General features: G+C 35.8%; 1 protein-coding gene across 2 annotated transcripts in view; it reads left to right on the top strand.

The window, feature by feature from the left end:
• Nucleotides 1-22813, top strand: part of PTPRK (protein tyrosine phosphatase receptor type K) — a 305334-nt gene that overhangs the window by 66534 nt on the left and 215987 nt on the right. For both annotated transcript variants that reach the window (XM_065734173.1, XM_065734182.1), the window contains exon 3: nt 22690-22771. In XM_065734173.1, the coding sequence (XP_065590245.1) occupies nt 22690-22771 (82 nt within the window). The remainder of the gene's footprint in view (nt 1-22689; nt 22772-22813) is intronic.

Here is a 22813-nt window from a genome sequence, read left to right on the forward strand (position 1 = left end):
TTAGAACACTCACCCACCTTTTAAATAGGCTTCACAATGCAGTTTACTGGTTACTCAAGTAATTCAACAGAAGACATTTAAACTTGCTGTGTCAAAGTAACATCAAATTGTATATTTTGGTCTGGAAAAATAAGTTTTGCTGTGTGTCATATCATTGTTTCTAAATGTACTATTTGGTTCCCACTTTTTTAAAAAGGCTTTGACACTCAAATTGTTATCCTTCACTGTTACTATTACTATCTATAACTGCCCTAATAGTAGCTTCTGCTATCTAAGGAGTTATTTTTAAAAAGCCTGAAAACTTTGAAAAGCACTTAGAAAAGCACTCATCAAGTAGTAAAGACGGGAACGCTGATAATGGAATAAACTCTAATTAAGAGCTTTTTAAATAAGTTTTCAAAAGGCAGTTTTAAGTATGTTTTTCATATTAGAATATGAAGAGAGAAAACTTGTGACAATGAGGAAAATTTGTTAAATATGGGGAAATTGCATTCCTATTCTTTGAATAATACTGAAGGACTAAAAAGTGGAATTTAGCATTAGAGAGCTGTTTTATCTTATATATGGCAAATGAGGTGTCAAGACCATGGTTTTAGTTTATGCTTCAATTTTGATTCAAGGAATGTTAGAGAATACAATAACTAAAAAAACCCTTCTCCTGGGGACCTTTCAGAAAAGTTAATTATTATCAGCCACAGTATTGAATAACCTTTTATCATTGTGTCCTGTTATGATACCTTCACCAATGCATAGCAGCATTTACTTGGCTTCCAATCATACTAATTACAATCATATTCATCATAGCAACCAAGTCTTATAATGTTTGGTTGTTAAGGATTTTGTTAAACTGAAGATAAAGTACACTTAATTGGAGGTGTTTTGTTTTTTCTTTTTAATGATGTTAAAGTACATTTAATTGGGGATTTTTTTAATTAGTGTGACTTTACATGTGAGTTTTTTTCTTTTGAGTTGTCTTCTGACAAGTTCAGAATCTTTTATTCTGCTGAATTTGTAGGTTCATTTCTGTTTTTTGTTTTCTTCATTAAAATTTTGATAAAGGGCAATAAATGCAGAAGAAAAATAACTTAGTAAACTCCCTAAGAAATATTCTAATAATATTATCTCTCTCCCTATGGATGTGTCAGAAGAATCTTTTGCTCCTAAATAAATATTTCATTGAAGAGCAGGGGTTCTGCACCAGTTTGTTTACCAGTTACTATCAGGCTCTCAGTCAGCCCTTTATAAATCTAAAAATCATGACTTTCTGAGAAGCCCTCTCGAAACATGTAGATCACTGTGAAACTTGTTAGGATAGGACTATACTCCTGCCCACACCAGGATGTTTGCTATCAGTGGCATATACTAAGCTTGTAACATTAGTAAGTGAGGTAATTATTAAGGTGCAACATGAAGAGTAAAATTTTGGCAATGAGATTTATGGCCATGAATGACTACTCCTTGAGGTAATCAGTTAATGAAACCCACAAGAGAGAAAGCTGTCTAACAAATGGAAGTTAAGAGTTAGGTTTATCTTAATGACTATTCTATGATAACGATCCTCTCACTAGATTTGCATTTCAGCTCGTCAGTATACTGAGTATTTTCTGAAACTACAGAAAAATAAAAAAACAACGTACACTGAAAGGACGAGATGAAAAATTGGAGCTGTTGCAGGTAACGTGGTACACCTTTCTCTCTAAGATGGGTTAAATAGAGTAAATGCAAGATGACCAAGAATACACCAATACCACCACTAAACCAAAAAGGTTTATGATAAGACCAGTGTGAAAGTGACTATTACAAGAAAGAGGGTAGGAGAACATCTTTTAAACAGCACAAGTCATATTGTCATGAGAGTACTACAAAAGGAAGTGAGATTTGACAAATGGATTATAAGACAGTTGTAGCAACTCAGATTCAAAATATTACATGAAAATGAGAATAGTCATCATGTACCCCTTTTCTTTTTTTGACATGTTTATCAGAACTGGAAAATGTAAAGCCAGCAGATGATTTAGGTATAGTAAGAGTTCTTAGAAAAGTCAAAACAAATATGAGGTTAAGGTTTTGCTCGGTATTTGTTGTAGAGTAGCTTGGCTGTGTATCCACACTGGATATCTTTTTCATGCTAAGGAGAATGAAACAATGGAATTTAAATTTAAATATAAAAGAGCTGTTAGAAGTTGTAAAATGAACATTGAGTTGCCAGGACCAAATAGAATTCATTGGGAGGAACTCTGATAACAGATCACTGAAGAGTTTAAGACCAATTTCAGCATCAGAGGAATTGAAAGTATCACACATAATACTGATCTCTCTACAGGACTTACTTGAATACTGAAAAACTGCAGTTAAGTAATGAATAGAATGTACAAAACCAGAGCATATTGAAGTCTTCACCTGCTTTATGGATTTCATTCCTGATAGAACTGTGACTTTCTTGAAAGGAATCAAGTGAGGAAATGTGTTTATATTTCTGTGGATTTAGTATGAAAAATGAAAGTGCTAAGATTTAAAATTGGTTGTGGGATATTACAGCAAAACAAAACAAAAGTAGACAATTCCTAGGTGTGTTACAAATAGAACAATAAATTATGGCTAAAAATAAAATCTGTGGTTGTTTCTCGCAAAGATAAGAGAAAACGTTCAGTTGGGGTTTTGAAATGATATATTCTGGAAGCTGTGTAGTTTAGCATCTTAACAAATTAATTAGAAAATGAATAATTAAGCAAGGGGCAGTCTTTTTCAAATAATTCAGAAATGTTTTGAATAGTCAAAACTAAAATTGTCCATGATGAGTTGTGTAAGCATCTCTTTCGGAAGAACAGAAATGGGCTAGCTACACTAAGTGACAGAAATACAATGGAAATAATGCTGGATATATATGGGAGACTCCAGTATGATAATTTGTATGCTGTGATGATCATGGATGATGACAGATAATTTGGTAAGGGTAAGTGATAAAATGTTGGTTCCCATCTTTTAGTGTCTTGGAAATAATCACAATGAGAAGGAAAAAAGTAATGTAGATATAATTAACTTTTATTCTTGCTCATATTTGTTGACAATATTTTCTGGCTACAAAAACGTACATCTCATTAACTGCAAGATAGAAACCACTGAAGTGCTATTTACAGGGTCAAGCATTATTAAAAAATTAATATTGCTTGGGATCTTTCCTCCTGAATGGTATGAAATAACTGAATGACAATCTCCTGCTTTTTCTTCCCCTCTCTCTGCTTCTTTTTCCCTATGTGTGAATAGAATTAGAATGTGACCTCTTTCAGTAACTCGCTTTCAGAAATTACTTGTGTATGTGGATAGGCACAGATGTGTAGTATACTTTCTACAGCATATGAAACAAACAAAAACAAAACAAAACAAAAAAACAACTGAAAGCTGAATAGATACATCTATCCACAGTTCTTAGTGTTGACCTTGAATCCACAAACCACATCCTTAAGAGAGGTACACGGTCAGAGGATAAGATGCAGCAGCTATGAATTTCAAAAGGAGGAAATATGTCTGGTTATAGGGAAAAATGAGAGTAGTTAAGCACCAGAGTGAGTTGCCTGCAGAGGTAGTGGAATCTTCATCCCTACTGATTTTCCAGACTTGACTGGGTAATTAGGTTGTTCTTGATGTTAATGCTGAAGTTGGTCTGTTTTGAGCACGTAGTAGAACTGGATCTCTAGAGGGTCTCTTCCAACCCAAGTTATTCACTGAATCTATAGGAAAAATAAATCTTCATAGAAATAACTTTACTTACAACACCTTCATCTGCCTGAGATTATTGTTTAAAGAAAGAGACAATGATGTTCCCAAAATGTAATTATTAGATCATTCTTAATTAAGGTCATTCAAAAGCAATTACAATTTAGATTTGCAAAGTTGTAAAAAGATGTTGCCACAGTATTGCCCTATTGTGGACGGATTTTGTAGGTGGAATCACAACTCTCTGCCTTGTCTCAGCATTTCCCAGAGCCTCAGGCATTGCTATACTGATCTGGCCAAATTTTGGCATCTCCGTTTTGAGTCAGCTGCGAAGGGGAGGCTTGTGTTTCATTGTTGGAAGAAGTAGAGGAAATTTTTTTGAAATGGTTATGTAAAGAAAGCATTCTTCAACTTTCAAGGAAGAAGGAATGAATAAATTCTTCACTATTGACAAAGTTGCTGGTGCTTGTATGTGTTACTTCCATGATAGACTGGAAAATAATCACACAGTAAATAAGAAACACACAAAAAAATTTTTTTTTTTTAATTTTTACATTCCATATATAAAGTGACTCCTGAGAGCAGTAGTTTACAACAAATATGTTTGAAATAAACACTGAGGTTGCAGAGTCTAATCTGTTTGTGATCTTCACAGGTGGGCTGAAAAACAGAAATAGTAGGCAGTGCTCTTTGCAGTCATTGACATATGATTTCTCTTTGATTTGTGTAAAACAGATTTATATTTTATTGATTCATAGCAAGCATGTTGTTGTAACAGTGAGAAGCTTATTTACAAAGGGAAAATATGTAATGGAAATGACAGTGAATCAGAAAACCATTACAGAAAAGCGAGCAGTCTGGTATTCTAAATAAAGACTGAAACAAACGAAACAATGACAGTAAAATAAATACTAATTCATTTGCTTGCAGTGTGTTTGAAAGCTTACACGTTGGGCATTCTTTGATTAATCAATTGGAGTAATTCTGGATACATAGTACTCCAGATAGATTACGAATTATTCATAAGTAATATAAATCATATCTAAAGCCAAGAGCAAACCTATCAACTGAATAGTCTTAAGTCACTTAGCTGATGGTGTAATCATTAGTATGCATAAGTGTATTTATAGCAATGCAAGAGCTATGTAACTTACAGCTAGACTATACTTGAGAAGGTACTTGTTCTCCTAGAGGCTTTATGATACTATTTATTTTCAGGACTATCTGCCTCTGGTAATGTAACTGACTTGGTGTATCAGATATTAATTTTTTTAAAGAATTTTACTTGGGCTCTACTTTTGGATGAACTTGACATCAAGTTGATTGCTTTTCACTGTTTCATTATTTCTAGCTATTTTTTTTCCAATACCTCTGTAATGATTTTTATTGAGTTCTGCAAGGCTTTTCAGACTGTGTGTTTTTACTCACAGTAGTGCCACAGTCTGCAAATCCTGCAACTTGCTTTTCATCTTCAGTGAGACAAATTTGGCACTTCTTGAATTCTTTGCTGTTATAGTAACATCATTTGATTATTTTTATCTGTTGGTTTTTTTTCATTATTTTTTCATCCTGTATATAGAAGACTTCAAGTAAATTTTTAATCATTATTAAGTTAATGTCACAGCTAAGTTCACATTTATCTCAAGTTGGCAAAATGTTAACTAAAAAAGTAGTTTCCTTGCTTGTAGGCTAGTGCTTATTTTTTAGACACAGACTGAACTGTGTTTTTTAAGAATTGCTCATTTGTGCTTCTAAGTACGATATTAGTAATTGATATAAATGTGACATAATAGGTTTGATTAGTAAGTGTATTAAAAACACTTTTTTCCCTGACTTGTAGGTTAAATAGTTTGGGAAATGGAAGTCTTTATTTTTGGTTCTAGCATGAATAAGGGTTAGTGAAGGATCAAGGAATACTTAATTGTCCAGAATATAATTAACCACTTGCTTTCAAGTATGTACATGCATGTCTGTTGCAGAGCAGTGGATCTAATCATTGAGCAAATCATGTCTCATCTATTTGCTGTAGTGTACTGGAGTGCATTTTCAAGTCATAGCCTGACACGTTCTTCATGCTCTTCTTGCATCTTCTAATCTCCTATGAGTTTTTACTACAGTCAAATATTATTATTTATAAGCAATTGTCTGTACTTAGTGCCTGGTAAGTTTGTTCAGATTTTATCTTTCATGAAGATCAAAAATAGCCTTTTAATATACGTATTCAGCTCATCTACTTCTGTTTCTTTAATGCATGATAGAGGCAGAGTGAGACATTCTTTTAAACCTCGTGAATTTTTTGCAGTTTATACATTTTTAAAGTCCTGGAACATCTTAATGACTTCTTGGGCATTAACTGCATACCTATGTAAGTATTAGTTTCTGATGCTCATTGTAAGTTCATTTAGTTCTGCAGCGTAAAGCTTTTTTGTTTGTTGACTAAGAAACCCACAAAATGACCAATTACAAGTATGTTTTACTTGAGTGTTGTATACTACCTGTTGATGTTTCCTTATATTTGGAAAGTTAACTGTGTTGAAAACAGTATGCTTTCCTTTGTCTTCTGAAATTTGATAGTGTGTAGGTGAAGTTCTTAGAGCCAACATGAAAATCTTTCTTGAAACTCTTTTACAATGTCTTTCAGTCTTCAATATGACCAGAAATTGTGGCATTAAATGAGTAGAAAAAATTGTGTATGCTCGCATGTGTGTGTTTAGACTCAAAGACATACATAACAAATTAATGAATTACAACAAAAGCATTTTTCTCAGAAGTTCATCCTGGATTTAAAGCTGAGGCATTGAACAATTTATAGTGAAGTAGTAAATAAAAGATAAAGAGGAAGGAGAAAAGACATGACTGTTAGTAAGGGATTGTTCTACATACCTGTCAGGCTCAAGACGAATGGTGGCTGAGTTGCCTAGATATTCTGACATCCACTAAATTTATTGTTCTGCAAATACCTTGAGCTTTTTTCACGTACAAATACTTATTTACAGCACAGAGATGGATCACAGAGTTTTTTCTTCTTTTAGTGATGGTGTCCTTATTCATCACTTTGTTTTGTCAAGAGTGTGATGTTTGGCTTTGTTTTTGTGCACAAAATTGACTAAACTTAAGCCAAGGATAACTGGATGTGCCAAAGGACAAAATGCCTATTATTCAGCATGTCGTGATCACCACTATTAAACAGTAATTGCTGTAAGTAAGGGGAATAGAAATGCTTAGAGTAGCCCTGTGCTATCACAGCTTGTCCTATCACCCCTCAGAGTGAACATCATCTTCTGCCAAGTTACGTTGGTTATTTCATAGTTGAAGTATAGAGGAGAAACTGTCCTTTGAAGTATCGTTGGGTAATAGTTTTCAGCAAATGCTGATATTGTAAAGGTGATCTTCCGATGTTTTGTTATATTTTGGGGCTTTAGTTAGTAGAACGTTTTCTCTTTACTGCCTGTATAGGAGTTGATCATAAAAGTTATTAAATCATACTTCTGGTTCTATAGGCAAGGTGTGCAAAAATAATTTTAGCAAATGTTACAAAATAAATTTTAAACAGATCATTATGTGATGTTTGTTTTAAAAGAATTAAATCTAAATAGAGCTTCTGTGCTCAAATGTCAGGAATTGAGGTACGGCAAAGCACTAAATGTGCTGCTCAGGTTTACAGTTGCAGACTGCTTTAGCTAATGGGTGACTGAGTGGCTCTATCTAGAGTATTACACCATTGTGACACAGGAGATCTAAACACACAAGTTTTCTTAAATCTCTCAAGTGCTCCTTATTTAATATTTTATGAGGATGATTATTCTTCATCCAATTTGTTAAACGCCCCCAGCAAAAATATAATTTAACTGGGTAATTAAATATGAAGTATAATAGTTTGCATTTCAGGTCAGAACAACTGAGGAAGACGTGCAGTATATGAGCCAGCATGTTTTGCACGTGTGTGTGTTCTGGTCTCTTGTTTCAAAGTCTGATAATGCATGGACTTCTTTTGTCCTTCTGCCATGGGCATGTCTCAGGCCCTGGTTTGTGATAGGATGGTTTTTGCAAGAACTGAGCTGACGGTCTTCTCTGAGAAAAGATAATCACTGCAGTATAAATAACGAAGAGATTAGACCTATCTGGGATCTCTGAGGTCCAAATAGCTGGAGAATGTGACTGGAAATCTGTGAAACTTTGGGGTAAGAGTTGGGTAACAAGGTCTGTGTGTTTGGTCTCACACGTTTGCAGTTACAAGGGGAGAGTTTGAGACACATGCTGAAGTAACTGGAAGCAAAGGGAAATCCTGTTAATCAAATGGTTATTTCACGATTTTATTGTGTTGTGTGAAGTTTCATCATTTCAGCTCTATCCTCTCAACTGAGAGTTGAAGTTGCCTTCTTTGTACACAGTGTGAAATGTGTATGTAAGGATGGGTTCAGTTTATTTCTGTGGGTGGAACAGAATGTGCATAACAACTTGGGAAAGTATTGTCAGCTCAGAAAGTGTTAGAGAAAGTATTGGAGAAGCAGCAGCAAAGTGCAGAACTCCAATTTCTGAGCTCATTAGAGACAGGCTAATTGAAGGAAAAGAAGAATATGAACTGGGCAAATAACTGGTAAATGTTTAGGCTGTTGTCTTCCTGGAACTCTCTAGGTACTGGCTGCCATATTAGTAGCTGTTTTAGAAGGTATGCAAAACCTTGGACTATCTGAGGAGTTATCTATGGACAGTGTATGTGGGGTTTTTTTGTTTGTTTGTTTTCCGTCCAAAATGATGATTCCTAATTTTGTGTATGATTTGATGAGACATAGTAGGCCAGATGAAGTTTGGGATTAGTGCTAATTGCATCGTACTTTGGTGACTTGTCTGTGTAGTGCCTCAATATTGTGCTTACTAGCCTAATTGTTCTGTTAAATTTATCCATGCCCTGACTTTTTGATTTTACTCATCTGCTAGAGCTGGAAAAAGATTGCTTACTTCAAATTTTCCCACTATTCCAGTTTTCTACTTCAAAAGCAGTAGAAATCTGTTTATTCTACTGTGTGATGTTATCAGTACTATAATGGTTGCTGTGGTTGTCTCATTGACTGTTCTCAATGGTGTGGTCTGACTGATAGAGCACAGTGCTGTGATGAAAGACTGGCAGCTATGGAGCTCTGCACTTCGGACTAGTTTTCCACTTTCTCCTCAGAGGATGCAGTAAATGGCTTTTCAGTCAGTGTGTACTGACAAAGGGCTAATATTTTCTGCACTTAGTTCTGGGACTTGTTGCCATATGAGAATGGTCCATTAGAGGTAGGAAATTGAGAGAATGTTAGAAGAAGCAAGCTGTGCTGCAGCTGCCTGGGTTGTATGCATCTCATGTGGGCTGCTCCATCTTTAGCTCTGCTAGTGCTGAGCTCTATCTTACAGCTACACTTAGAGGCAAGAAATATGATTTGTTCCCACTTAAATCCTTGAGGAGCTTGTACTGTTTCGTGTAGTAAATATCAAAATGGAAATAGAACTTGATTCGATGGTCAAGGGGAAGAGAATGCAAATAAAATAAAAACACTACTATGGAAACCAAGAGCGGGAAATTTTTAGGACAGTAAGACATCTCGTCAGGTGGGGACTGAAACTGATCTTAGTTCTGTCGGGGTTTAGGTGATGGTAATTATGCTGGGATTCAAGGAGTGGAAAATGAAGCAGAGAAATTCAGAAAGGGAGTTCTCCCTTTGAAGAGAACTTCATTGGGACTGTATTTAAAAGAAAGGGTTAAGATAAGTAGAATTGATGTTGGATGGAATCTTGTTTTCACATGGGCACTTATATCTCAGGAAAGAGTGGGAAAAAAAAAGATGCAGAGAGAAACTGGATGTGTTGTAACTGAGGGAGAAGAGAAAGGAAACTAACTGGTACTTCCATATAGATCAGTGGAGCGATTAAAAAAAGCTAGATTTTGTCACTCCTTCACAAAAGACTTATACAATTCAGATTACTTGCTCCAACTGTTCAATTGCCAAGTATATAAGAGAATAACTGAAGTTGCTTACTAACTGAAAATAGTATCCAACAATCTCATAAATTTTCAATGTTCATTAGATAAGCATAGCTAATGTTCTCTAGGATGCCACACCCTGATCACTGTGTGTGATCATCGTGTGTGAATCAATTACTAATGGCAGAGATGTTTTACCATGCTAGAATAAAATGCCTTGTTCTTCTGTTGCATGTAGTTCTTGTGTATATTTATATATTTATACACAAATATTATATATTATGTATCCTGTTGAACTTTGCATTACAGCTAACATTGCAACTTTTCCAAAGTTATGTGTCCAGAAGAAATTCTATAAGCAGATGAAGGCCTGTAGGTTCACGCGTAGAGATGAATTTTGAGTAAATTTTGTAGTTCTTCAGAATTGTGAAAATTAAAGCATAATTAAGTATGAATAGCACAAATATGTATACTGTAGGATTTTTGCTAAATAATTTTCACATGTGTGTTTTAATAGGAAGCAGTAGAGATTTTATTTCATAGACATGAGTACTGCCCTCAGTATCTGCTCTGCTGGAGAAGTGTCCCAGGCTTTTCCTTGCACCTCATCTGTCATTGTTCAAGCTGTGTTTTGATGTTTGGAATTTCTCTTCAGGCCTGCAGGGAACCTTAGTGAACTGAATGTGATAATAATTGCTTGCTATTGTGGAAACTCGAGTCTAGTAAGGAATCACCGTTTCAATACAATTCCTAATTTATTCCTGCTTAAGAATTATCTTATAAAATATCATTTAAGTGTAAATTGCTATGTAATGCAGGAGACTATGAAATAAATATAATGGGATTCTTTTACGAGATGTTATAGCAGCCTTCCAGTACCCAAAGAGGAGCCTCTAGGAAAGCTGAAGAGAGTCTCTTTATCAGGGAGAGTAGCAACAGGACAAGGGGTAATGGCTGCCACAAGAATCAAGAGGGATTCAAGACCAGGCTGGATGAGGCCTTGTGCAGCCTGATCTAGTGGGTGGCAAATCTGCCCATGGCAGTGATTTTGAACTGAATGATTTTTAAGTTTTTTTCCAACACAAACCATTCTGAAATTCTATGATAGAGCTCCTACTGCCTACCATTTGAGATGAAGGGCAGCTTAAATATAGAGGAATTGACTTCTCTTTTAATTACTAATGACACATTATTTAATAACTTGTAATGCCTTACAATAATGAAAGATGAACCTTGAGAGCAAAGATTGTAACATGTTTATTTTGGGATAGAAGTTTATCTCCAGAAGGTTACTAGTAAGGACATCCTTCCTTATCTGCTCCTCCTAGATAAAAGTCCTCATTTTATGAGGGGAAAGGTTCATATTAACCTATGCAATCCTCTTTTGCCATTTAATAATCCATTAGGAAAAGATTTCATAGGAATAGTAAAAATATATACCACAAACTACAAAGTCACAATCAAGAAACTACAGTAGGTTTATTCTGTTGGCTAAAAACTTAAGCTTCTTGAAAAGTAGTTATTATTTGGTGCTTCATAGCTATTTTTTGGAACAGTATTTCTAAATGAATAGGTGTTTTAAAAAAGAAAAGTAACTTGATGCCTTGCCCTAAAAATAAAGGTGGTGTGTATGAATGCTGCTTGCTTATTTCTGTCTTTCAAGAGGCAATGTTCATTCTGGTAGTGAGCATTTTGTCCTCCTTTTTTTATATGGAGAAAGAGATAAATTCATGGACACCGCCAGAGATCATGAGCATTACTCATTTTGACAGACAAAAATCACTGAAATAATAGCTTATGAGATACACCTATAAAGAAAGCTAAGAATGTCTGCTTAGTATTAATCTTCAACACTTTGAAAAATGAAAACAGATCTGTTTCAGAATGAAGGAGAGGCCCTTTTCTCTTAAATTTAGGATTCATCATTCCTTTGTTTGATTTTTCATTTTAGTTTATTTGCTCAGAGGTGAGTTGACTTACCAAATGTCTTTGCAGATTGATTGATAGAAGGTAGATAGAAGGGAGAAGGTCTGATAAGATATTAGTTGGTATGTTCAAGGTAAGGATTTTATGGGGTACAGAAAAGGTTGTTTTGCCCCGAGTGTCTGTCTTGTTGATGCTTATCTTCCTGTTATGTGCCTGGATTGACTTGTCAGTAACTTATCTTCTTTGCTCTGATCTACTTTCATTTGTTCAGTTCCTTAATAACATCTAGCTTTTCATACTTCTTGCAAACAGATATAAAATGAACAACTATCGCTTTCTGTTCTATGTGAGTAGAAGAAACTATAAAGATTCTATAGACCTGAAATTATTCCAGAGAGAAAAATCCATTCTAAATTAATATAGTAGTTGGTCTTGGCCACTAGTGGAGTAACCAGCATTTGTATTATTTCTGACTAGTGTGATTTCACAGATCGTTCTTGACAGATTCCATAGCTATCACTTCTGTCGCTTTAACATCTATACCATCAGTGTTTGATTTAAAACTACTTTGAAAAAGAAATATTTCACAGTTCCCATCTCAACAGAAATTTCTTCTTCATCTAGTGAATTAGGAAATTAATCCAACTTGTCTAGTTTCATTAGCAAAGGCATGTTATATTGCACATTACTATTAAAAGTGACAGTTTAAATGGTTTCACTGTTACCGGTTAAATATTTTGAGAAATACAAAATAATTTTCAGATAGATATATTCCAATGAAATTTGAGTATCTAGAGGTCTGGGACATCTAGTTTACCTAGAAGCCTTTTCAATGTCTTTGATCATATTTGTAGCCTTGCTAAAGGCAAAATCATCGAAACTTTGTCCCAAGTATATAAATTTAAAATACCATAGTGTGATTATGGTATATTAGTTATTAAAAGGAATATTAGTTTATGTAGACAGAAACATAAGTTGTTTTATGCTCTTTCTTCTCTAGATTCTTGCTTTTTCAATGTGTCATGCTGTAGAGACACACCAGCCGACCCAGGACCATGTCCAGGCATGTTTTGAAGATCTCCAGAGAGGAGACTGAAGTGTCTCTGTGCAGCTTGTTCTAGTGTTTGATTGCCTGCCCAGCACATAAGTATTTCCTTGTGTTCAGAGGGAACTTCCTGTGTTCTAGTTTGTGCCTGTTAACTATTGTCCTGGCAGTAGGCATGAATGGTGAAGCCTGACTCAATTCTCTTTGCACCTTCCCTTTAGGTATTTATACACATTGATTAGATCCTCCTTGGGACTTCCACAGGCTGTTCCAGCCCTCACAACCTTTCCTCATATGAGAGTTGTTCCAGTCCCATGATCACGTTGGATATCTCTTGCTAAGCTTTCTTCCATATATCTGTATCTCTTGTACTGGGCAGCTAAAAACTAGACATAACGCACTTGATGTGCCCTCACCAGTACTCAGCAGAAGATATAAAAGATCACCCCTCAGCCTGTGGGCAATGCTGCTCCTATTGCAGAGTAGGATGCAATTAGCCTCCTTTGCTGCAGGAACGCATCGCAGGTTCCTGTTCCGCTTGCTGTCCACAAGATCTCCCAGGTCCTTTATTAGAAAGCTGCTTTCTGCAGTTGTTTTCCAGCAAATGCTGCTCCTCAGGCACTTCGTTCAAATGTAATTGAGTGTTACCTTGCAATGGCATTATCCTCAGCACTCATAGATGTACAAAGTGCATCTCATTATGGTCTATGAGCTTATATATTTCCTTATTTATTTATTTTTTTATTTTATTTTATTTTATTAGGTATTCCATGATCTAATCCTCTTCCACCAAGGGCATGTGTTCCTTGCTCTGGACTTTCTCTCTTGGTCTCAGAGTGTTCAGATTTCTGAAGGGCAGTCTTATTAGCAAAGATGGAGACAAAGGCAGCAGTCAGCCTTTTCTTGTCCTGGGGTTTCAGAGCCATCCTCATATTCAGCTGCAAGCCTGCATTTTCCGCAGTCTTCCTTTTGCTACTTGTATACCTATAGAAGTCCTTCTGCTTACTCTTGACACCCATTGTAAGATTCAATTCAGCTTAGTGGATGTTGTACAAGACTGAGCAATGAAGTGCCAGTGTCATCCCTCCTGTGTCTTCAGGCATAAGCTGTTTGTACAGATGGCTGTCTTCTGAGTTTGTCCAGCATCAATTAGTGCAAACATACAGAAGATTAAATAAGATTGTATACAGAATTGGGGCTTAAGTATTGTGGTTATATGTTGAAGTATTTTTTGTAGAGAACATCAGTGTGATTTCTTATCCTGAAACTAGCACTGGTTGTGTTGGTATAGGCTGCTGCTAATGCAATGACTATTTCCATAGTACAGTAAAATATGAGCTGTCCATTGTTTTTGGTGAGTTAAATTTTTTTAATTGAGTTTCTTTTCTTGATACTATTTGATCTACATTTATTAAATATATGTTAAGCTGTACTTAATAGATAGGCCTCCACTTGTATTAGAATGTATTTTGGTGCTGCCTTTCCTGCCTTAAGGCTTGTCGTCATTATCCTACCCCTCTGAAATGACCTAGAATAAGTGAGTAGCATAGTCTTTCTTGTTCTTTGTTTCCATCATGATGTTAGCAACTGTTGTAGTGTATGACAGTTGTGCTTGCAATTGTTCTCTTTTCTGATATCAGCAAGAACTTACGATCAAGGCTCTTTTTTTCCTTCTTGAACATTAGTCTCTGAAATAAGCTAGGTACTATTTTTATTCCACTCTTTCTGAAAAATACTTATATTCACCTGCACTCTGCTGTGAATGGTCCTCTTGCAAGAGTGACCTCATTCAAAAACATACCTTTTCAATGTGCATTTCTACACTTTAATTTCTTTTTGGGAAGGCTCTTCTTCAAATAGGCTGAGTATGAACACTTCTGGAGAAAGTGAAAGGGAATGATAGCTTCAGTTGTAGTTCATTTGAGTTTTATTATAGAGGAATGGGAAAGGAAAGGAAGGTATGTACCAATCAGCACATCGATTGGTGGTTGCTGGAATTGAAAAGTGGTTTTGAACAATGCATTTGTCTGGACCAAGCAAGTGCATGGATATGGATTTCACGCTCTGCATAGGTGCTTCAAATTGTTTTCATAGCTGTTCTGAAAATAAGCAATTTTAGCTTTTTTATTTTTTTTGTATATGTACTGGAAAAAAATGTTCTCTTAGAAAGCAATATGTGGGATGCAACACGAACCAATGAATTATATCTGCTGATTTCAGTCTGTCATGCTGTCTTCTTTTGTGCTGTTCATCAAAGAGCAACTGTAAGATGCTGTCATTTTATTTTAATTGAATAGGGAAAACATCTCATGGTTTGGAAACTGAGAATTTTAATGGTCTGTATGATAAACAGATTGCTTCAAGGTGTAATGGTTCTCATTACTGAGTGTATTCAAATCTCTATTTAACTTCGATAGGGGTATACATGATCTGATAAAGCATGTTAATGATATATGTATACATACACATATATATGAATTAATATATTTGTATTTAAATATATAAATAATATATAAATAATCTGTTTTATTTTTGCCACACATGATACGAAATTACCACTGTTCATTGAAGTGCAAAAGGACTGACTTATCCAAAGTACCAGTGTACCAGTGGTACTTATCCAAAGTACCAGTGGCAACATGCTGGACTTGTACTGCTGCATTTCTGTTGTAGCAAGGATTGCTGCTGTCCTGATGGAAAGACTTTGCTAAAAGATTAGGTGTATCACAATAATAAATATTCAATAATTCATATTGGTTCTTAGGTAGCATCTGTTATTGTGACTGTCACAGATTAACATATAAATGTCACGATTTGCATTGCTATCAAGGGTTTTGTTTCCCATGGCTGAACATTCAGAGTGGTCTGCAGCATTATCAGTACGTTTAAACCTAAATCATTAGGAACCTAATTACAGTTTATCTATGGTTTTTCTCATTTGTGTATAAACATACAATTTTAGGGCTTTTTCTGGGATTGAATAGAGGAGCTAGCTCATTTCTGACTAATAAATTCTGTAAGATTGCCCAGTGACATTTTTGTTAGGCTTTTTTTAGGGGTTTCCCACCAAAAGGAATTTTGAGAGTATAGACTTCTCAGTGTTTCCTGGGCCTTTAATATGTGTTCAGGGATTAGAGGAGTGGGCTGTCCCTGTGGATGACTCTGCAGTGGCTGAAGAATCCATAAGCAATTGCAGACTGGCTCTGCTGGTAAGGTTGCTAGGAAGAAGATAGCCTTAAATTCATCTTTCAATCTCAGATTTGAAATTGAGACAAAACAAACAAACATAAAACAAAAACAACAACAAAAAACCAACAGCCAATAATAGGAAGATAGCTGACTTACCAGAATTTAGATCCCAAGATTTTCACTCAAGTGTTTGATTTACAGTGCTGGAAATTCTCCTGGGCCCTGTCAGCAGCAAAGGCTGCCTCACAGCATTACTTAAGCATTCAAATGGAAGTAATTATGTTTCCATGATTTCTAAATTAGTTCAACAAAATTATCTATAACTTTCGCAGGGGAAATGCTTTTTATTATGTCAACAAAATTTTGGTTATGTTAGGTAAAAACTTATTTTGCTGTCTCTTCTTATTTTCACCTGGCCTTCATGAAGTATTTCTTTTGTAATGTGAGAAGGTGTTTTTTTATTTTTTCATAAGTATAGTCCCTGCTTTAGTTTCTTAAAAGGTCTTTAGCATTGCACATCATTAAATAGAATTAGTACATTTTCAGCAGATAGGGTTTTTTTTTTTCTTCTATCGTTTTTTGTATATATTTTATCTTGCTGTTCATGGTTTTTATCTGTGGAAAGCTGTTCTACTACAAAACAAGCAGTATTGTTTAATCTTAACCAGTTCTAGTATAAATATTAAGTTACACTATAGTTGGCATCACTCTTGTGCTTTTTCAAAAATTAAGATTAAACAAGACAGAAGAGCATATACAAAAAAAAATCGTTGAAATTTTTGCATTTTATTTGCTTGCGAAAGACAGACATTATAATTGTGCTGCTCAATTTTGTTCTAAATGATTTCTTAATTTGTTTTACTCATAACTTGAATAGAAAAGATGTGAGTGAGAGGTTCCAGAAGTTTGTCAACATAACTTCTATGAGGATTGCACATGCTGCAGTAGTGTGGAAAAGGCACAAAGATTCAAGTTATTTTATACTATATTTAATGATCACCAGTTTGTTGGGTTTTTTGGTTGTTGTTGTAGCTTGGTTTGTTTTGTATTGCCATTACAGGCAATACCTTCTGTTTGCATATAGCTCTCTAATGTAGCTTTCTTCCAAGCATTGGAATTATCTATTTACAAATTTGATTTCAGATAATTTAGCTAATAATACTCTTCCTTCAGCTGAATAAAAATGTTTTGCAAGGTGAATGCTCTTTGGAAATTATAAGACCTAAGTATTCCTATTTTTTGTGTCTATTTCAATCTTAAATTATTTGTCAGATCACTTTAATGGGCTAAGGAGGAAAAATAAGCCCAAAAAAGGCTGACTTTCTGTTTTAACTGAGTTGTTTTTAAGGCTGACTTTATCTAATTGATGTATGGATGTTCGTTCCGTGTGTATGGTAAGCTTGCCAGAAAACCTTTGAGACATTCAAGCATTCTTCAGCATCAGAAGTACAGTGTAAGTACAGTATATCCTATAGTGTAAGTGATCAGAACTAGTCAGATGGAGAAAGGGACAAAGAAGGTCTCAAATACTGCGAAAATACCATGTTTTTTATTTGCATCAAGAAAGCAGTTTTTACAAAACCAAGCTATATTCTAAAGATAGTCATCAGATAAAGCAACAAGTAGAATGTTAAAATGCTGAATCTAAGGACATGAAAATTAGTTCTGAATGTTTTCTGGTATGCAAATGTGTAAGCCAAAAAACAGAGAACAAATGGTTACTTAGTTGTTTTTTTTTTTTTCCCCTCCTATATTTATTTATTTATTTTTACAAAATAGCCCAAAAGCTATAAGCTATAAGCTAAAATAGCTTTCTAGGGATTGGAACAAGTATTTTCTGGTAGAGGTAACAGGGCTGAGCTACACATGCATCTTGGAGTTCATCCCAACTGAGTTGTCTGAGAGTATCAGATTTTTTTTTATGTAAATCTTTCTTTCCCTCCTGTTTTCCCCATGGCGATGTTTGATGTTTAAGCATGCACTGGAAAGAAACTTTCCCATATTCTTTCTAAGCTTTGGTCTACAGAGTTCTCCCTATTCCCTGGCTAGCTTTTGTGCATAATTCACTAGATATACTTTAGGAATGCGAATTTGGATCAGTGCCTTAAATGAGGTAATAATGAGGAGACCTAAATTAATCATGCTAAAAGTTCAAAGTTTAACTAGTCTGTTGCTTAAGATATTTTTTGTATTCCTGCAAGTGCAGGCTTATAGGATGCAGTGTTAGGGTCATGTAGGAGTGTGAAATTTGTGTAGTCATTAAACTTTCAACTTCAGCAACTAGATACTGCTTTTGGGGGTCACAGCTGCAAAAATTACTACTTCCTGCATTGTGTTCAAATACTATTAGCATTTAAGTCTTTCTGAAGTGTTTGTTTCTGGATTAAAATTTGATGAAGAGTGATTGTTGTTTCAGTGTTTTAGAACATGCATGTGAAAGTGAACTATTTTGTACTACCTGATATGAGACAACTAGAATCTGCTGGATTTTGGTTTTTTGCTCTTTGTTGCACATTACACTCAAGATAACATCTGCTGAAATTTCGACCTTGGATCCCGTTAAAGAAGTCAGCAAGCATATAAGTAATGGTGTTATTACTGATACAGGCTTACAAAATGCTTTCAACTAGGTTCCCCTATGAAATTGTGTAGTGAAACTGTTCTATGAGAATAAAGATAATTTCATAAATAGTTGTGTAAAAGAGAAAAAAAATGCATAAATAGTTAATATCCCCAGAAGCAGCCACTAGAGGAGAATCCTACAGAGATTTGTGTCTTTCAGCACATTTATACAGGATAGATAGAGAGAGAACAGTGACAAGAGAAGAAAAGTTTGCATATGAAAGCTACTTTAGAATAGCAAGGGTAATGTCTAATTGTGAGGACCTGCAGGATGACCATCACAGTATCACCAGCAGTGAGTAACTGGGCAATAAAATGGAAGGCAAATTTTAATGTAGATAAAGAGAGTTAAAATAATGCCCACTGCATAAAATCTGGATTTCATACATGGGATGACAGACTCAGAGCTTACCATTAGCAATCTGCAGCAAGATCATGAGGTTCATAATTATGTCAGCTTTAAGCCCAGTGGTGGTCAAAGAAGGCAAATGAAATTTTAGGAATGGTTAAGAAGGAAGTTTATTATAAATTAGATAATACTGTTATGGATGAATCATGGATTTATACCTCTTGATTACTATGTGCCAGCTCTGCTCTCATTATCTTCAAAGAGTATAGTACTATTTAAGAGGTTCAAAGGAGGATGACAGGGATAATCAAAGAAAGGGGAATGGTTTCTGTACAAGATTGACTGAATAATCTGGGACTCGTCAAAGTTAAAACAAAATTACCTTGGAGCATATAATAGAGGTCTGTAAAGTTGTGTATAATATAGTAGGATGTTTGGGTTCAGTCTGTCACTGATTTGGTCATTAAAGGCAGTCAAGTACAAAGTAGACAAGTGGATTTTTTTCTTCTTAATGCAGTCAGTAGTACACACGGATTTTCCCGTTACAAGGTTTTAGGGACAAAATGTGCAAATGTATGGACAAGAAGTACATTGGGGATGGTTAAAGACATAGGAACGTGCCCAGTTCAGGGAATTTTGACATTTTATTTGTTTTTGAAGTCATTTTTGTCTGAATTCAAGTACTTTGTAAACAGGAGCGTGCTATTTTATATGGAGAAGTAAGTAATTATTTGAGCACTACATAGGAAGAATCAGGGATGAAATGCAATTCCCCTGAGCATTTGAATTACCTGAGCTATTCAGCATTTCCCGTTCTTTTCATTGCATTGACTCCTGTAACAAACGAGACAGGATAACTGTCTCCAGAACTGTTGTGTGCAAGCCTGATTCATCCCCCAGGAAACTCTGTCCTCTCCATTAAGGGAAGCAAGTGTGTCAGAAATGCACTAGATGAACATGCAATTAAATTGTGGTAAGTGGAAGGACATTTGTAGTTGTGCAGTCAAGTAAGGGTTCTTGGCTAAACTGATAGTCTGAATTACTTTTCAGCTAAATACAGGTGTTCAAGACATTCCTTCTAGGACTATAAACTGAAAAGCAGTTGAGGCAAATTGCAGAATTCACTCCGAATGCAATGATGGTTTATTCGGATAAACTTTCTCTGGAGCAAAGAGTAGATGAACAGTCTGTTTTTTCTCACAAATTGTGTGTATGTGTGAAAAAAGCTCTGTTTTAAATTGCTGTCTTCATTTATATAAACAATTATTTTTTTTTCCATTTCCCTTTTAGATTGTGAACAGATGTTATCAAATTAAAGCTCGATGAGAGTTTTGTAACTGTGCTGCACCTTTTATTCTGTACAGTCTAAAAAAAAAAAAAAGCAAAACACAAAAAAATGCCATGTAATTTCCTTCCTGTGTCCCAAGTAAAGAAGAAAACTTTCTTCCCTCTGGCCTCCCAGGAAGCTGTCAATGTTCAGAGGAGGGACTCGCTTGAGATCAAGCTTCCCTGGTCGCTGAGTCAAGACTGTGCTGAAATGAGTGAATAACAACTCAGTTCAAAGTTAGGTGGTAAATTTAAGTCGCTGGATTTAACACTGACAGTCGAATTTCTTAACTGAAATTTTGGAAACAAGTTTGTCTATTGTATGTGATAGAATTGTATTGTAATGTAAAGAAATTTGTTGTTTGGAAGGGCTTTAAATATAACATTATTTCTTACCAAGATGTCTGTTCATCTTCACACCATATAACCCTTTAAAACAACAACAACAAAAAAAGCAAATTGCTCTAAATGTATTTGTTAGGGTATGAAAAAAATTGATATTGATATCCTTACAGGTGACAAGTGCCAGCTATCTGAAGAAGCCAGAGGAGCTGCTAAGTGTTGTCAAACAGTGCTCTAATTGGAAGCTTTAAGAACGGTTCTTGGGGTTTGCATCCCTTTCCCCTCCTACCCTTCCAGGCACACACACCACACCACACATACCTGCCTGGAACATTGGGTTGTCAGTGCTCATCCTCCCTTGCATTGTCTCTGGGAAAAAAGGATGGAACTCATTGGCTCTTGTTATGGAGACCAATCTGTGAATGTGAATCCAATGAGGCAGCGAAGTGACACATTTCAACAGGGATGAAAGCAAAGTGAAAGACAAACCACGTTCTGAACAGCTATGCAGAGATGTCACACCATGAACTGAAGGGCATCTAGATCAGCTTATCTCCACCAGGGAGATTACAACCAGGGAACTACATATGTAGCTGAATTTCGACTTCAGTGTATTGGAAATAATGGTGGCAACATTGAAATATTGCAGAGTCTGTGCCAAGTTGGTCTCACAAGTTCTTATGCAGGAACAGAAAGAACACTGTATACAAGTTTGTCAGGACCTATTGAACCAATAAGAGGCTGAAGGTGATAATTTCTTGGGTGGCATAGTTAACTAGTCATGAGACCACATGTCACCGCTGTGAGCCATAGTCAAAATGGCAGTAAGTGGAGTGGTGACTTGTGAATTCCCCATCAAAGAAAAACTCAAGATGCTGTGGGTAGAGGGGTGTGCATTGTCTTTTGGGACAGGACAAGGGTGATCCTTCTGGATTTCCTGGAACAGGGACAACCATCAAACCATTAACTTCGGCAGCCACTGCATCACCAACATTGTCTAAGCTGAAGACTTGAACTTTCAGCTCAGAGATTCAGACAGCCTTCCTCTTACATGCCCCATACCATGAGGCACATTGGCAGTCTTGACCGGACTGTTCTACCACACCCACCATATAGTCTGGATTTGGTACTTTCTGATTTCCATCTGTTCAGGCCAATGAAAGATGGATGGCATGGGCAACATTTTCCTAGCAATGACACTGTCATAGCGGCTGTGAAAGAGCTCACCTCCACTGGTTCACTTTTCTATGAGAACAGCATGCAGGCTCTTGTTCATTGCTAGCAAAAATACATAGTGAGTGGTAACTACGTTGAGAAATAGTGTTTAGCAGCTGAGAATTTACCTTATTGAGCAGTGTGATTGTGCTCCTTGTAGCTCTGGTCATTTCCATGGAAATAATTAGAAGGCATTACTTTTGGAGCAGCCTGCCTAGTTTAGGCATTTTTGTTTTGTACTTCTTCATTTCTATTTTCTTTCCTTTTCATCATCCTCGACTTTTCTGTCAATTTGTCAATTTTACTATGGGTGGCATGATGTTACATTGGTACATCTGTAGCAGGCAGTTCTCCACTCCAGCATTCTGAGAACCATTTTTTATGGTTACCTCACGTTCAGAGTGGGACAAGAAGTTGGATGTGAAGATAAGTGTATCACTTTTGCTTCCTGTGTGGCAATTTCTTTATTGCCTTGCAAGAATAAAGTTAGTGGCTACCGCATAATTCTCCTGCTACAGTTGTTCTTTCCATTGCCACTGGGCAGTATTTCTCAATTTCTGTGCTGCTGCATATTTTCCTGTACAATTACGCTGCAGGTTACATGAGAATGTAGACTACAGTGAGACCCCCGATGAGAATGCAAATGTTAAAATTCTTGATCAGTTGTATGCTGTGATGTTGAACCTGTCAGAAAGTAATAGTGTTTTTTTCAGAATTGAATCGTGTTTATGCATTTAGTGAATTGAAAACAGTATGCCGTTAATTGAGATAATAAACTTGCTTTTCTGTTGCGCCGTAAGCAGAAAATCCAAAGCAAGTGATGTATATAAACAGTATGGAACTGCAATCCATTAGGTAATAAATATTCCATTCAGTCGTCAAGCCTTGTAGGAACTTCAGCTAAATGAAAAAGGCAATGTGTCTTATATCAGTGTGCTTGCTACTTTGGGAATTCTGCAGAAATGAATGTTGTAAACATTTTTTCTTTCATTTTGACAGGTAATATTTGAAGCCGAAGTCTCAGATGGGAGAAATGGCTACATTGCCATTGATGACATCCAGGTTCTGAGTTACCCTTGTGGTAAGTAATGATTAAGAGCTGCATTTTTCTCTGTCTTTTCAG

The sequence above is a fragment of the Cyrtonyx montezumae genome, unplaced genomic scaffold (genome assembly GCF_038088225.1).
Source record: "Cyrtonyx montezumae isolate F1298 unplaced genomic scaffold, pur_monq_1.0 scaffold_0, whole genome shotgun sequence".
Lineage (NCBI taxonomy): Eukaryota > Metazoa > Chordata > Aves > Galliformes > Odontophoridae > Cyrtonyx > Cyrtonyx montezumae.